Source organism: Protopterus annectens, chromosome 2.part1, assembly GCF_019279795.1.
Source record: "Protopterus annectens isolate FY-2018-M chromosome 2.part1, PAN1.0, whole genome shotgun sequence".
Lineage (NCBI taxonomy): Eukaryota > Metazoa > Chordata > Ceratodontiformes > Protopteridae > Protopterus > Protopterus annectens.
Window position 1 is genome coordinate 1791718751 of NC_056729.1, and position 17941 is coordinate 1791736691.

At 43.3% G+C, this 17941-nt stretch overlaps 1 protein-coding gene across 2 annotated transcripts in view; it reads right to left on the reverse strand.

Annotated features, from left to right (window-relative positions):
* Positions 1 to 17941, reverse strand: part of MTOR (mechanistic target of rapamycin kinase) — a 4577509-nt gene that overhangs the window by 3543322 nt on the left and 1016246 nt on the right. For both annotated transcript variants that reach the window (XM_044063218.1, XM_044063219.1), the window contains exon 19: positions 17224 to 17474. In XM_044063218.1, the coding sequence (XP_043919153.1) occupies positions 17224 to 17474 (251 nt within the window). The remainder of the gene's footprint in view (positions 1 to 17223; positions 17475 to 17941) is intronic.

Below are 17941 nucleotides of genomic sequence, written 5' to 3' on the forward strand. Positions count from 1 at the left end.
GTGTACCCCAGTGAAGTTAGAAGTCTCTTTACAAATGTCAGGTGCTGGAGTAGCAATTCCTGTCTGCCTGAATCAGGCAATCGTGCAGGTATATGTAAATTTGAATTTTTCTCTGCCTGCAATATGCAATGGCTGGAGCTAAGCATTTTGTGAATACTCCGTGCGCAGTAATTAAGCCAAAGGGAAGTGCAGAGAAGTGATAATGCATAGAGCCTGCTATGAAACGGAGATATTTTCTGCAAGATTCCCTTATGGGGATGTGCAGATAAGCTTCTTTTTAAGTCTAGGTTGGCTAGCCAGGAGTCCTTGGTTAGCATAGGAAGCAGCTGTTGGACAGTAAGCATCCTGAACCTTGGAACTTCCAGGAAGGTGTTGAGAATACATAGATCCAGGATAGGGTGCCAAGAGTTTTCTTTCCTGGGTACCAGAAACAGTCTGGAGTAAAAACCTTGTCCCCTATGCTCTGCTAGGACAGGTCGAACAGCCTTGATACTGAGAACAGAAAGTACTTGCTTTTGGACCTCTGCCCACTGGTTTGGAGGGGGAGGTCTGGCCATCCACTTGGGGTTGGCAGTGAGTGGAAGTAGAATCTGTATCCCTGGGATACAGTGTTCAAAACCCATCTGTCCTGGGTGATGTACTCCCAGTTTTTTTTCATGTAGGGCAAGTTTTCTTCCTAAGGGTGCAAGTACTTGGGCAAGGCTTGGAAGAATTAAGGGTAAGTCATAGTGAGATTTTACCATAGGATGTTGGCTTTCTACTCCCTGTTTTAGAGGTGGGAGCACTCCATTGCTTAGATCTGTGCATACCATGAGACTGTAATTGTGGTGGCACATACTGCCTCTAGGTTAGGACTGAGAAGATCTGGGAGGGACTGGAAATGACCAGTTTTTAGAAGGCCAATGCCTACTGAATGTAGGTGACTGTACCTGTAGTTAATACTTAACAGTTTGCAGAGATTTAGCTTTTTCCTCCATCTTTTTGAGGACTACTTCTGTTTTATCACCAAACAGGCGTTCTTGATTTAGTGGTGCATCTAGTAATTTTGCTTTGACATAGCCTGGCAAGATATGTTCCTTAAGCCAAGCATGCCTTCTAAGAACAGACCCAGTGGCAGTAGCCCTGCAAGATGCTTCTAAGGCATCAAAACAATGTTTTCCAACTTGGTTAGCAGAATGCATTAACTTGTAAATCTTTATGTTCTGCACAATCAGGAATCAACATCATTTTCTGTTTAATTAACTCCATAATATGTTGCTGATACTTTAACGTATGAAACTGGCAATTTAAAGCCCTGACGGCAAGAGTAGCAGAGGTGTATATCTTCTTACCCCATCTGTCTAAAGCCCTTGAGTCCCTATCCGAAGAGGTAGGGCTTTTGGCTATTGTAGCCTTAATGCCTTTAGGTCGCTGGGAAACTGTCTCTGGATCCGCAGTAGGATTCTTAAAGAGAAACTTGTGGGAGTCAGGTACTCTGTAGTACCTGTCCAGTTTCCTGGCCGCTGGAGGCAAGGTATCAGGGTTAAGGCTGGATTCCAAGAAGACATCATCTACAATCTCTAGAACAGGGGGTATAGCTAGAGGCCTGTGCTGAAGCAAGTCTAAAAATTCTCAGTCTCTTTTTGGACTGTGGGTAGTCCTGGCATTCCCAGCGGAAATGCTCTGTTAAGGTATGCAAGGTTTCACCAAAAGAAAAATCCTCTGGAGGGGAGGCAGAGAGGATGGAATCCTCAGCATCTGAATCCTCATAGGTAGAAAAGGGAATGTTCTGGTAATCAGAGGGAGCAAAGTCATCAGGCTCGTGGTCTGTAGAATCAGAAGGAAGATCAATCCTTTGTCTTAAAGAGGGGGAAGGCTGGCTTCCCCTAATTAAAGTTATAAGGTCATCAGCCATTCTAAGCATTTGTTTCTGTGGCATGGGAGCTTGAGCATGTGCTTTGGCTGTTGGTTTTCTAGGCGAAGTGCGAACTCTGGGCCTGAGAAATTCGGTAGTTTTAGTCAAAAACAAAGATGTCGGTTTAATACGATCATCAGAAGGTTGAAATATACCCTCAGAAGCTGGTGCCTGCACAGTGGCTCTGGACCAATCCAAGATAGAGACATCCGCAGGTTCTATAGTCAAAGAAGCAACTCATGGCATATCGGACTCCGAAAGGGTCCCAGCAGAGGCCTGCGAATCTGTAGAAGTAGGTATCAGGGGCTGCGAAGGCTCCTCACTGAGTACCGGCCTATGTGGTCTGTCTTTGTCTTTATCCTTATGTGTTTTCGGAAGATCGGTAGTCGGAGAACGAGAGAGAAAGAATTTAACGACAAAAATAGCCCGAAGACGAATAGTTCAGGCATTGAACAAGGCACAAAACCGACAGCGAAGAACATCATGTCTGGGCCTTAACAGATGACACAGTAAGAATGAAAATCTCTGTGAGGTATTTGCTTTACACAGGCAAGACAATTATTAACTTTTTCTGACATTGGTTAGAGCAAGAAAAAAGGATCCCCAACGGGGTACTTACCTTTTAGAAGACTTCAGGTCTGAAACTCGAAAAACGAGAATTTCAGGAGGTGACTGACCGGCACTTGCTAAGTGCTTCTGCTTCGGACACTGCACGGCAAGAAAAACTGATGTAATGGCGTCGGCTGCATGTTTTATACCCATGACATCCTGACATCATGGTGGAAGAAACAGCATCCGACGCAGAAATCCCAAGACACTGGTATTCAGGCTGACTGAGGGCTACCTGCAGGCATATAAACCCAAATGTGATGACTGCAACTGTGAAACACGAAGAACATCTGCCTATCCTATATGAACCAAGTTCTTTTGAGTGCTGCAGAAGCCTGGTAGGAGAAAATGGAAGTTAGCAGCCAATATCTTGGAAGAGAATCATGGTCTGTCAATCCATCATCACCAAGTAGAGGCTTACAATCAAAAAATATCAACTAAACCAGAGGATGAGGGCTTCAAACCTAATAAACTGATGACAACAGTCTTCATCAATGTAAGAGGAGGGTGCAGTTAACCTTCAGAGTGAGAAAGGACAACTACATCATCCAGCCAAGGACACGGTTCAGGCCATTTGAAAATCTCTCATAGCCTGCAATAGTAGTCTAAGGTGAGGGCATAAATCATCTCCATGACCATCAGTTCCATGCTGGGGTTACTCACTACCAGTACTGAAAATGAATAGGCTCAAGAATGACAGGAGGGGGCTTGATTATCAAGCATGGAAGAAAAACAAGGAAAAAAATGATCAGCACTGCCTGAATACTTCTTCACCAGCCAGAGTGTGGGACTCTGTTCCACTATGAACTGATGTGGAAGAGAGATGCAGCCTAGAGCTCTTTTATACAAGAGCTACAGGAATATAAAAACAGATGAAAAATAAAACGTGGAAATACACCTTTTCTCTATCACTACAGTGTCAACAATGGCCTGAGGTTTTGTTCTTCCAGTCCCACAAAGGAGATACCAATGAGTCAATATTTTCATTGATACACTTGTCAACTTGTTTCCAAAATGGCCCAGACTAGCCTTGGAATGTCAGAAATGCATAGATTTGTGTGAATTAGAGTGCAGATTCATAGGTTCATAGGTTCATACTAGGCTATCTGCCCTGGGGCATTTATAAGCCTAGCCCGATTGTGTTTGGCTTACGCCACCCCTTGATTTGAGTATACTGTGCCCTTTTTAAAGTTTAGTTTACTGTGCCTCTGTCTAATAGTGACACGGAAGTAATCCCCAGGACAAACCTACGATCCCCCATCCACTCATCATATTAGATATCACAGGATGTCAATTTTTATGGCCTGAAGAACTGACTTACAACAAAAAAGAAAAACACACACACTTCACACAGGCACTGCTGTCTAACCACTGTGACTGTAAAGTCGAGAGGAAGAGCTATGGCTGCATATCCCTTTAAAGGACACTGATGCAAGAACATGCTGTCATTTGTAGAGAAAATATCTCAAGAAGCTTGCGACCATATTTGACAGGACAGAAATTACTTCTGAGAGTATACCTAGTGAGTGGGATAAAATTAAGGTGGAGTTTAAAAATAGGGTGGAAATAAAAGAAAAGTGAGCTATGGTTAAGAAGTAACAAGAATTGTTTAGAGGGACTAAGTACTGCAAAATGGGGGGAATCTCACAGAACAAGAGGAGGATCAACTGCAGAATGCTAGACAGAAAATAAAGGATTACCTCAATAATATGCACGAGTTTAGAAAGATTGTTGTTAAGCAACTGTTTTTTGACAATAACACAACAGCACAAAAACTTTTAACATAATGACTCAGGCAACAGAAAGCAGAAAGGGCTGTTGCCAAGCTTAGGGAGACTATATGAAGGAAGGCAACTAGATCCTGTAGAGGTATGAGAAATATTTTGGAAATTCTATAAAAGTCAGTATAAAGTAGAGAAATAAGGAACTCAAGAATAGATACAAATGGAAAAATTAAATATGGCAAGGTTAGAGGAAGATGAGGCTCAGTTACTAACGGTTAGGATAGGAGGAGATGAGATAAAAATTGCAATGTATAAGCCAATCTACAAGAAAGTCTCCAGGAATAGATGGTATTCCTGTGGAAGTCTGGAAGCTAGGAGGGAAAAAATTGATAAATATCTGGAAGGTTTTATTTAACAGTATTTTAAGAGGAGGAGAAGTGCCAACATCTTGGAAGAAGGCATTGATAGCTGGAATACCTAAACAGGGTAAAGATCCACCAAATCCAGCTTCAGACAGGACCATTTCAATACTAAACCATGATTATAAAGTGTTCATTTCTATAATGGTTAAAGGAATGGCAAAAGCAATGCCAAAATTGATAGATATGAATCAATACAGTTTTATGGAAGAGAGGCAAACATTTGACAGCATTAAGAGAACACTGACGATCCAGAGGGAAGCAGAATGTAAGAAAATGATTCTATGAAAATACCATTCTTGTTGGTGGATCTTGATGCAGAAAAATCATCTGACTCAGTAAGCTGGGACTTTATGAGCAGGACAATGGAAGCATTTATATTTCCTGAAAAATTATAAAGTTGATTAAAAGGGTATAGGAGGGATTGGAGGTGAAAATTAAAGTGGGCGGGTTCCTCTCTGATTAACTTCTGCTTAAGCAGAGGAACCAGGCATGGGTTTTCTCTTTGTCCTTTATTTGCATTATATTTAGAAACACTGGCAAAGAAAATAAGGAACTCAGAAATTCAAGGATATAACTGGTATGGCAGTCAAGAAAAGCTGGTTCTATTTGCAGATGATATAATTTTATACCTGACAAAATCAGAAAGAGACATTACAGTGTTGTCGAGCATTTTGAGACAGTTTCAAACCTTTTTAGTATACAAAATTAATAAAGCTAAAACAAAGGCAATAGCAGTAAATTATGTACCCACATATGAATTGATTCAGCAATACCCATATTTATGGGGACATGATAAAATTAGGTACTTAGGAGTATAGATTAAAAATGATTCTGGTGTGGCAGCTAAGGATATGTGGAAAGAGACTAAAAAGACAATACAAAAACTGAGAAAATGGAATCTTTGTTATATGGATAGTAGGATACAAGCAGTTAAAATATTTTTAGCCCATTAGTCTTGTACATAGGTTGAGCGGCCACAGTGGTGCAGTGGTTAGCGTTGTCACCTCACAGCAAGAGGTTCTCCGGTTCGATGGCTGGGGTGCCTTCTGTGCGGAGTCTGCTTGTCCTCCCTGTGGTCGCGTGGGTTTCCTCCAGGTACTCCGGTTTCCTCCCACATCCCAAAGACATGCAGTAGGTGGACTGGACACTCTAAATTGGCCCTAGGTGTGAGTGTGCGAGGGCGTGCCTTCTGTGGAAGGTTGGGCGCCGGGCTGGCAACTCAACACCGTAAAAACTCCACTGCTAATCATGAGCGGACAGATGATCTGCTGTGGTGACCCCTAACCGGAAAAAGCCAAAAGAAGAAGAAAAAGTCTTGTACATAGGTCAGGCATTATATCAACCAAAGAAGTTGTGGATAGCAATTAATAAAGAGCTGAAGGACTTTATCTGGGAGGGGAAGATAGCAAGAGTCAAGTGGGATAAGCTGATTCTTCCAGTAAAACAAGGCAGACTGGGATTACTCGATTTGAAGGGGTATATCAGAGCTGCACAGTTCACAGGACAAGGAAAAAACTATAATTCAAAGTGGAAAGGGATGATGATGAAACAGGGGTAAACTCAAGAAATAAGCACAGACTGGGATTTTTGATACAGACCTTTAAGGAGAAGAACAATAATCACGAAGAATATTATATCTATAAAGTAGCAGGAAGTATTCTAAGAACTAAGCCAACACGGGGATGGAGAAAGGAGATTCTGCCAATAGGGATGACCGCAATCAGGGATACAGACAATAGGTAAGAGGGGGCTGGAATTAGTTGGAGAAAACTGGCAAAGGAACTAAGGTATTGGGAGCAAATAACTACAGAATTAAAGGCAACAGAATGGGAAGACTCATTTGGACTGCAGGTTAGAGATTGCCTTCCCTATCAAGGATTGATATCACAGCAAAGGCTAACAGAAAGAAATAGGGGGTTCTAAATGAAAGACCAGCAATGGCATAGTTTTTGGTAGAATCTAGAACAAAAGCGGCCATTAAAAAAGGAATAATTAATAGAATATATAAAATATTGCATGATAACTACAAGAATCAATCAGAGGAGGTTAGAAAGGATTAGGAAGAAAGACTGGATAAGATATTCACAAAGAAACAATGGGAAGATATGAGTATATCTCCCAAATATGCAACAAAATCTAGAAGATTTTGGATATTTACTTAGAAATGTTTAGATAGATATTTTTATACCCCAAGTAGACTCCAGAGAATTTTTCCTCAGGTAGACAGCAAATGTTGGAGGTGTGAAGGGGAAGAAAGAGGTAAGTTCCCTGGATCAACTGGTCAACACTCCCACCAGAGGTGGCAACATATTGGATCTGGTCATCACCAACATGGGCGACCGGTGTTCCACACCGGAGGTCAACCCCTCGCTGGTTAGATCTGACCTTAAACAAATCACTTTGGATATCCATATTCTGCCCCCAACCCAGGACAAGAAAACCACAGTGAAAAACTTTTCAAAAGCAAACTTCACGTTACTTAAGACCGAGGTGGAAAGTTTCAAACCCCCATGCTGAAGGATAACGCTGTCCAAGCTGCAAAAATCTTTACTAATGCATTCTATGGGCACCTACAAGAATGCATGGATCATGCCATCCCAAGCAAAACCAAGACTCACTCCTCCAAGAAAAGGAAACCAGTCTGGTGGACTCCTGCCATAAACAAACTATACAATAGAAGGAGAAAAGTAGTACAGAAAAGAGTAAAATCCCAAGAAAGGAAGACATCCCTGATCAGTATCAGCACGAAACTACGATCCCTCATGAAATCATCCACGGCGAATTTTGAAAGAAAAATTGCCAAGGACTCCAAAGATAACCACAAGGCATTCTTTAGCTATGTCAAGAATCTAAATGGCAATGCTCAGATCTGCTCGGAGTTAGTGCAGAAAGACACAAAATACACTGAACTGACCGATATCGCCAACATCCTGACAGACAGGTTCAGCCCAAACTTCTCCCCCTCTCACCCCAAAGAAGGCCCATAACCATACCAGAAAAATGTAGAGTCCCTGAAATCACAGACAGTCAGGTTAAAACAACCCTCTCCAAAGCCAAAAACAGAGCATCAATGGGACCGGACGGTGTCCGAGGCTGCGTCCTACATGAGCTCAAAGACGAACTAACCCCTCACCTAAACACACTGTTCAAACTCAGCATCTCCACAGGCTACATGCCCACAGAGTGGCGCACAGCAGCGGTTATTTCGGTCCACAAAAGTGGAGCCACAACAGACCCCGGGAACTATCGCCCTATAAGCCTGACTAGCTTGATCTGCAAGGCTATGGAGCGCATCATCATGGAACTCATTAACAGAGACATTGGGAACCTCCAAACACTGGACCCTACCCAGTTCGGCTTTGTTAATGGCAGATCATGCCTCCTAAACTTGGTGGACTTCTTTAAGACAGTTATCAAGGCTATAGATGAGGGAAAGGTGGTACACACAGCCTAACTAGACCTCGCAAAGGCCTTCGACACCATTCTCCATTCTGGTATTATAGACAAGCTCAACAGCCTGAACATAAACCCCTACGTCACAAGATGGGTCTCCAACTGGCTCATGGACAGAACTCACATGGTGAGAGTTGCGGGAGCAAGGTCCGACTCTAAATCGGCTACAAGTGGAGGTCCCCAGGGCTCAGTCCTAGGACTCCTTCTGTTCGGCATATACTTCTCACAGGTACAGGCAAGCACAGGAGGATTATGGCTGACCAAGTTCGCAGACGACTGCAAACTAGGGGCTATAACTGACTCTCCGGCTGACACAGACATCCTCCAAAAGGGTCTCACTGAGACGGATACCTGGTGTTAAAATCATGGCCTCAAACTAAATGCCAAAAAGTGCATAGTCATCTCCTTTGGAAAAAACAAAGTACCCACAAACTACCGCATAGGTGGTAGTCCCCTAAATACAGAAGACGTAATAAGGGATCTGGGGACCCAAGTAGATAGTAATCTCAACTTTGGTAATCACACTGCCAAAGTGGTTAGAAAATCCTTCTACGTGGCCCACCTAATCACAAAAGGGTTCGCATCCAGATCAAAAGAGGTCATTGTACTCCTCTACTCATCACTCATCAGACCCATTATAGAGTACAAAGCACCATTTGGGATGTACCTTACAAGACATGTGCTACCTTACAAGACATGTGCAACAGCTGGAAAGACAACAGAAGTATCTCACCAACAGGATCACTGGCCTAAAACAGATGTCCTATGCAGCTCGACTGAAGAAATTACAGCTGTACTCGGTTGCATACCACCTACTCAGAGGTGATCTCTGCCTGACATACAAGGCCATGTCCAACCCAGAATTCATGGACATGCTCCACTTAAAGAAAACCTTATCCCCACGAGCCACATGCTCTAGGGATCTAAACCTCACCACAACAATAAATAGGATGTGCTGGAGGGATAGATTCCTGTCACAGAGACTTCCCATGCTTTGGAACAAGATCCCAATCTACATCAGGCAGAGCTCCTCGCTAACACTCTTCAAAAGAAATCTTGACGAGTGGATGGGAAAAGTACAGTTGTGTACCTACCATAAATGTAGATGTTCAAGTGTATTCGCTGTTGCAATCATTATACTTGGGTTATCCTGCTGGCAGGCTACCCGCAGTCGGCCTAAATTCCAAAGTCTTGGTCCGGTGTCGGTTGCTTTCGCCTCTTCCCTGACGTCAGTGCGCCAGGGCTATAAAAGATGCAGCCGACGTCATTTTCTTCAGTTTTTCTTGCCCCAGATGTCAGGTGCACCCAAATTGGTAGGCTAAAAATTTATGGCAATAAGTATGCATGCAATAACATAAACATTTCCTTCATCTATAAGCAAATACACCACACAGGTTGTATAGGATAGAGAAATACAGACAAGTCCCAGCAAAGAAAAGGGGGGATGGTGGATGGGTAACCTGGACTGCAACAGTGAATACACTCGAACATCTACATTTATGGTAGGTACACAACTGTACTATGTTCATCGCGTTTAACTGTTGCAGTCATTATACTTGGGTTGAATCCCAAAGCTGAGGTAGGGTGGCTGGGTCTAAATAGGATTAGGAGAGGCTATAAGGCCCTGCAAAACTGCAATGGCAAAGCCTGCTCTGGATTTAGAGTAGAGAGGTAAATGGTAGTGCTTGGTGAAAGTGTGCACTGAAGTCCAAGTTGCAGCCTCTAAAATGTCTTTGGTTGGTACCCCTCTGAGGAAGGCTGCTGAAGTGGCTGCTGCTCTGGTAGAATGTGGCCTAATGCCCTTAGGGATTGATTTGCCATGTTGTGAATAACAGAATCAAATGCAGTGACCTATCCATTTCGAAATAGTCTGCTTTGAGATAAGCTATCCTTGTGATTCTGCAGCATATGCCACTAAAAGTTGCTCAGACTTTCTGAAATCTTTAGTTCTGTCCAAGTAGAAGCATAGCTGTCTGTGTATGTCCAAAGAATGCTGGAGTCTCTCGCCTTTATTCTGTGGCTTTGGATAAAATGATGGCAAATGAATTGTTTGGTTAAGGACCACACTGGACACTACTTTAGGCATAAATGTCGGGTTAGTTCTCAGAGAAACCCTGTCTGGATGGAAGATGATAAAAGGTTCCACAGCCATGAGAGCCTGTAACTCTGAGACTCGTCTTGCAGAGGTTATTGCCAGGAGCAGAGCTGTTTTCCAAGATAAGAACTTTATTTCAGCTGTATTGGCTGGCTCAAAAGGTGGTAGTGTGAGTTTTTCCAAGACATAATTGAGGTCCCATGCAGGTATTGGTGCTCTCCTTGGAGGTCTTATGTTTTTGGCCCCTCTGAGGTACTGCCTTAGCAATGGATGAGAAAAAATAGGTGGTTCCGTACTGTAATGAGCTGAAATGGCAGAGGCATGGATTTTAATTGATGAGAAGGATAAGCCTTTGTCCAGCATCTCAGTTAGGTATTGTAAAATCTGAGGAATATTTGGTACAAGCGTGTCAATTCCTTGTGCCTGGTTCCAAGCACAGAATCTTTTCCATTTTTCTGCATAAGGTTTTCTGGTACTTGGCCTCCTGGCCTCCAAAATAACATCCATCACTGCTTTAGAGAGAGGTGTGTTCTGAATGGCTACATTACTCACCATGCTGCCAGGTTTAGGGTCCTGGAGTTGATTGTGCAGGATCTGATTGTTTCGTTGGGTCAGTAAGTGAGGAATTAGAGGCAATGTCCAGGCTGGGCCGTGAGACAAGCTCTTTAGGATTGGGTACCAGTGCTGGCGGGGCCAGTCTGGGGCAATCAGAATCATTTTTGTCTTCTCTTGTCTCACCTTTAGGAGTACCTTGGGAAGGAGAGGCAGAGGAGGAAAGGCATATACTGTTAGGGATTTCCAGCTGAATGATAGGGCATCCACTTTCCATGCTTGCTTGTGATAAGTCCTTGTGCAGTATCTCTGTAGTTGGCGGTTGTGAGGGGAGGCAAAAAGATCTATGTCTGGGCATCCCCACTTCTTTGTTATCATGTTGAAGACTTGTGGATCCAGTTTCCACTCGTGGGGATCCGTAATGTTTCTGCTTAGTTCGTCTGCCAGAGTATTTTCCTTTCCTGGCAGTAATTGTACTTGATAGGTCAATGCTGTGTCCCACAAAGTCATGGCTTGTCTGCAGAGGAGGTAGGAATGTGTGCCTCCCTGCTTGTTTATGTACCACATGACTGTAGTATTGTCCGTCCTTATCAGTAGTTGTCCTGGATGAAGAAGGTCCTTGAAAGCTGTTAGGGCATTCTGAACAGCTAGCATCTCTTTTTGATTGATATGAAGATGCATTTGGCTTGAGGGCCATGTGCCCCGAATACATTTTCCTGCCATGTGGGCCCCCCAGACATAATCTGGAGCATCTGTTGTTATAGACTGCCTGGCTGTGGGTAGGTTGAATGGCTGTCCTTGCTGAGGTGACAGGACTGTGCCCACCATCGAAACTCCTGTTGAAGGCAAGGAATGAGGGTAATTAATGTTTCCAGGCTGTAGCAATGTTGAATCCAAACACTTTTTAGATACCACTGTAGTTTCCTCATATGCAGTCTGGCATATGGTATAAAGCCTGCAGAATTTTTCTTGCAGATAACTGGGTTTTTGTTGCCAACATTGTGAAGTAAGAAGTCAGTTGCCTTTGTTTGTCTGGCGTGAGATAAGCCATCTGGGCAGTTGTATTTAAGCTTGCACCCAGGAATATTATCCCTTAAGAGGGTACTAATTTTTACTTCTTTTCGTTTACAGTGTACCCCAGGCAAATCAGTAATCTTTTTACAAACGCCAGGTGCTCTAGTAGAATGTCCTTGTTCTCTGCTTGAATAAGACAATTGTCCAAGTAAGGATATATCTGAATTCCTCTGTCTGCAATATGCAATTACTGGTGCCAGGCATTTTGTGAAGACCCTGGGCGCAGTAGATAAGCCAAAGGGCAGTGCAGAGAATTGGTAGTGCTTTGAGCCAGCTATGAATCTGAGGTATCTTCTGCAAGACTGTCTGATTGGTACATTAAGGTATGCCTCTTTTAGGTCCAAAATTACAAGCCAAGCCTTCTTGCCCAGCATGGACAGAAGCTGCTGCAAAGTCAACATTTTGAATTTTGGGATATCCAGAAATGTATTTAGAATAGACAGGTCCAGTATTGGTCTTCAGGTTTTGTCCTTTCTGGGTACCAAGAAAAGTCTTGAGTAAAATCCTTGTCCCTGCTCTTGCTGTGGTACTCGCTGAATGGCCCTCATGTCCATGAGGGATGAAACTTGTTTTTGTGCCTCTGCCCATTGATTGCGTGGCAGGTCTGGCATACCTTTTGCCCTTGGCAGGGTGTGAAAGTGGAATCTGTAGCCCTGGGACACTATATTCAAGACCCATTTGTCCTGGGTGATCATGTGCCAGTTTTGAGAAAAAAGTGTTAGTTTTCCCCCTAAGGGGGCTGCCAAGAGATAAGTGCTTGATGCTGGCAGAGGAAAGTCATTGGGACTGTTTTCTGTATGGCTGTGATTTGTCTTCTCCGCTTTTGGAGGTAGAAGCGCCCCACTGTTTAGGCCTGTATGAGCCCTGGGGTTGGGATCTGCCTCTATGTAGTCTGTCTGACACTGGAAAGGACCAATTCTTTGTAGGCCAGTTCCTGCTAAGTCTAGGTGGCTGTATCTGTAAGAAATCCGTTACTGTTTGCATAGATTTTGCTTTGTCCTCCATTCTCTTCAACACCTCCTCTGCTTTGACACCAAATAAAGTATCATGCTGTAATGGAGCATCTAGTAATTTTGCCTTAACATGATCAGGTAGAGTCTTGTTCCTTTAACAAAGCATGCCTCCTAATGACAGAACCCGTAACTGCGGCCCTGCAAGAGGCCTCTAGAGAATCAAAACCACATTGCAATGCATGCTTTCCCACTTATTCATTTGCATGCAGTAAATCCTGCATTTCCTTATTTTCTGCACAATCAGAATTTGACAACATTTTCTGTTTTAGCAGTGACATTAAGTATTGCTGATATTTAAGCATATGAAATTGACAACTTAAAGCCCTCACAGCCAAAGTAGCAGAAGTGTAAACTTTTTTCCCCCATCTGTCTAGTGCCCTAGAATCCCTGTTACAGGGGATAGGGTTTTTTGCAGTAGATGCCTTGACCCCTTTGGGACCCTGAGAAATAGTTTCTGGATCAGCAGCAGGGTTTTTATACAGAAATTTATGAGTGTCTGGAACCCTGTAGTATCTGTCTGGTTTTACAGGGGCAGGGGGTAGAGTCAGGAGAAAGGCCAGACTCTGAAAATACATCATCTACAATGTCTAACACAGGGGGAATAGCAAGAGGCCTGTGCTGAGGCAGTAAAAGAAAATCTCTAAGCTTTTTCTTTGATTCTGAGTAGTCTTGGCTCTCCCAGTGGAAGTGTTCCCTCATGGTATGCAGGGTTTCCCCAAAAGAAAAATCCACAGGAGGAGAGGCTGAAGGAATAGATTCTTCAGCATCAGAATCCTCATAGGGAGGAAGAGAATATTTGTGGTCAGAAGAGGAGTCAGAACAAATGGAAACGTGATCTGAAGATTCATATTCTGTCTCTTGCCTAGGCCTCTTATCAGGAGGGGAATGGGAACCCCTGATCAAGGTAATTAGGTCTTCGGCCATTTTGAGCATCTGTTTTTTAGGCATGGAAGTCTGTCCAGGAGAATGCTGTACTTGTTTCTTTGTCTTTAGAGCTGCTTTAGTCTTTGCTTTGGAAGCTGAGGTAGGCTTTACATATAACTGTGTAGGTCTGAAAACACTCTCAGAAACGGATGCCTGCTCAGCGGCTCCGGACCCATCTTCGGGAATGGTTTCCGAGTGTCCAATACCTTGAGTATCCAGAGGCCTAACTGGTTCCACGTGGGCAGCGGCCTGTGGCTCTGAGGTAGCGGGCGTCAGGGGCTGCGAAAGCGCCTCACTGACAACCGGCGACTGGCTTAGCGGAAGCCTCATCGTCGGTTTTGGACCTCGGATGCCTGTCCTTTTCCTTGCGCTTTTTATAAACTCCGGTTGTGGGTTGTTCCGACGGCATTATACAATTGAATCTTCGGCCAAAGTAATGAAAGGCAAAATCGTACCGATGCTTAATAGTGCATTGGTTAAATCTAGCGCAAAACCGACAGCTAGCAACGTTGTGATCAGGGCCTAGGCAAGGAATACAGTAACAGTGAAAATCCTTATGAGGTATTTGCTTCCCACAAGAAATACTATTGTTAACTTTTTCTGACATCGGTCTGGAGCAAGAAAAAAAGTTTCCCCAATGGGGTACTTAGCTTTAATGAAGACTTCGGACCTGAAATTCGATTTTGAAAATCTCAGGAGTCGGCCGACCGGCACTTGCGAACTGCTTCTACTTCGGGCACTGCGCGGCAATAAAGACTGAAGAAAATGGCATCGGCTGCATCTTTTATACCCCTGGCGCACTGCCGACAGGGAAGACGCAACAGCAACCGACGCCGGACCAAGACTTTGGAATCCAGGCCGACTGCAGGTAGCCTGCCAGCAGGATAACCCAAGTGTAATGACTGCAACAGTGAAACACGATGAACATCAGAAAGTTTTCCTCGGGGATCACTTCAGTGGCTCTGCTGGACAGAGGCACACAGGGAACTAATCTAAGGGGGTGATGAAAGCCAACACATTCTGGCTAGGCTTATAAATGCCTTCGGGCAGATAGCCTAGTACCTACCTATGACCCTAAGTGGGAACATGTTTTCTGGGAGTTTGTTGAGTTGGCGGACTTTAAGGATTCCCTCCTGTATAAACTGTCAGAGATACTGGGTGGGCAGACTGGTATGACAAGGGATATGATTTTTCCGAGTTACGATACAGAATCAGAATTGCCTGGTGGCTGCCAAAAAAGCAATTACTGGAAAATAGAAATACAAATCTAAACTAACAATACTAAAAGTACTGAATATAGTCTTCTTCTTTCGGCTGCTCCCGTTAGGGGTCGCCACAGCAGATCAACTGTTTCCATTTCTTCCTGTCCTCTGCATCTTGCTCTGTCACACCAACCACCTGCATGTCCTCTCTCACCACATCCATAAACCTTATCTTAGGCCTTCCTCTTTTTCTGTTACCTGGCAACTTCATCCTTAGCATCTTTTTCCCCAATATACTCTGCATCCCTCCTCAGCACATGTCCAAACCAACGTAATCTTGCCTCTCTGGCTTTATCTCCAAACCTTCCAACCTGGGCTGACCCTCTAATATACTTATTCCTAATCCTGTCCATCCTCGTCACACCCAGTGCAAATCTTAACATCTTCAACTCTGCCACGTCAAGCTCTGACTCCTGCCTTTCTATCAATGCCACTGTCTCCAATCCATATAACATAGCTGGTCTCACTACCCTCTTGTTGACCTTCCCCTTTCACTCTTACTGGTACTCGTCTGTCACAAATCACTCCTGACACTCTTCTCCACCCACTCCATCCTGCCTGTACTCTCTTCTTCACCTCTCTTCCACACTCACCATTACTCTGAACTGTTGATCCCAAGTGCTTAAACTCATCCACTTTCGCCACCTCTTCTCCCTGCATCCTCACCATTCCTCTTTCCTCCCTCTCATTCACACACACATATTCTGTCTTAGACCTGCTGACCTTCATTCCTCTTCTCTCTAGAGCATATCTCCACCTCTCCAGGGTCTCCTCCACATGTTGCCTACTATCACTAAAGATCACAATGTCATCTGCAAACATCATAGTCCACGGGGACTCCTGTCTGATCTCATCTGTCAACCTGTCCATCACCACTGCAAATATGAAAGGGCTCAGAGCTGATCCTTGATGTAATCTCACCTCCACCTTAAATACATCCGTCACTCCCACTGCAGACCTCACCGCTGTCACACTACCCTCGTACATATCCTGTACCACTCTTACATACTTCGCGGACACTCCCGACTTCCTCATACAATACCACAACTCCTCTCTAGGCACCCTGTCATATGCTTTTTCTAAATCCACAAAGACACAATGCAACTCCTTCTGACCTTCTCTGTACTTCTCCATCAACACTCTCAGAGCAAACATCGCATCTGTAGTGCTCTTTCCTGGCAAGAAACCATACTGCTGATCACTAATCATCACCTCCCTTCTTAACCTAGCTTCCACTACTCTTTCCCATAACTTCATGCTGTGACTGATCAGTTTAATCCCTCTGTAGTTACTACAGCTCTGCGCATCACCGTTATTCTTAAAAATCGGTACCAAAACACTTTTTCTCCATTCCTCAGGCATCCTCTCACTTTCCAAGATTTCATTAAACAATCTAGTTAAAAACTCCACTGCCATTTCACCTAAACACCTCCATGCTTCCACAGGTATGTCATCTGGACCAACAGCCTTTCCGTTCTTCATCCTCTTCATAGCTATCCTTACTTCCTCCTTGCTAAGCCACTGCTCTTCATGATTCACTATCCGCACATCGTCCAACCTTCTCTCCCTCTCATTCTCTTTATTCATCAACCCCTCAAAGTACTCCTTCCATCTGCCCAACACACTCTTCTTGCTTGTGAGTACGTTTCCCTCATTATCCTTTATCACCCTTACCTGCTGCACATCTTTACTAGCTCGGTCCCTATATAGTAATAGAGATAAAGCAATTAGAATTGAGATCTTTAAAATGGGTAGGAGCAAAGTACACAGTAAAAAAAAGAAATGGTGGAACAATGCATACAGGGGAGGAATGAGGTTTAAAAGAAGGCAGGACTTAAATGAGCTAAGTAATGTTTGACTGAAAATGGTTGGGTAGATTATAATGTATAATGTTTACAACTAGGAGTGTGTCAGTATGGTTTGTAATGTAAAATGCTTGCAACTAGGATTGTGTCGGTGTGAAATATTTTCATTTATACAAATGTATGATTGCCTGTGTCGTAAATGATGGCTCAATACACAGGTTTCTTGTTTTTTTACAAGAAAGAAACTGGTGACCGATTATGTATCTCTGTCAGTGTGTCTTCTAAAAAACATGCACGCACACAATCTCATATATGCTAGACGCACATTAAGAAAAATAAACTACCTGTACACATTATATTACAAAATTTAAAGGCAAAAAATTTTCTCACAATTACCTCTCGAATGTTGGCATCACAAACACGGGTCACATTAAGAAAGGTTGGCATGACTTGAGGCAGAAACTGGACACATTTAAGACCAAGAGATTTGAAGATGAAAGTGACAGCTTGCACGACCATGGAATGATGATTGGAAAGTGACGGATCTCTCAGAATGCGCATCAGTGTTACAATAGCAACTGCAGGATAAAACTCGTCCAAAGGCAGGTTTCCCATGTTCACCAACATTTCACTGGTGCTATAATCAGCTGCAAGAAAAAGTCACAATACACATTACAGGCTACCACTAGAGTAACAGTTTAGCAGGCACACACAGTTTCATGTAAAAATTATACTGCAAGCAAGCAAAAAAGCAGTGTGATACTTTGAATGCATGTTCAAAATCTTGTCATATTTGTCTAAATGCTGTTACTAGGACTATTCAAAATGTATTCTAACTTTGAGAGGATTTCTGTCTATACACACTGAGCAAAGTGGAGGAGGGGCATTGACTACTCTGATCTGAGATATATAACAGTAAGTATCCTGTTTTTTTTGGCTTATTTATACTGGTTATTGCTTCTAGCAATTTATATATATAGCACTTTTATTGCCTGCTGCATACTTTTTACTGTATTTTATTGCTATTAACTAATCTGCACGGGTAACTGATTTGTTTGCAGTTAAAAGCATTCTGTAGTCTCCTTGCTCCTTTATCTGTTTAAAAACTTTCATT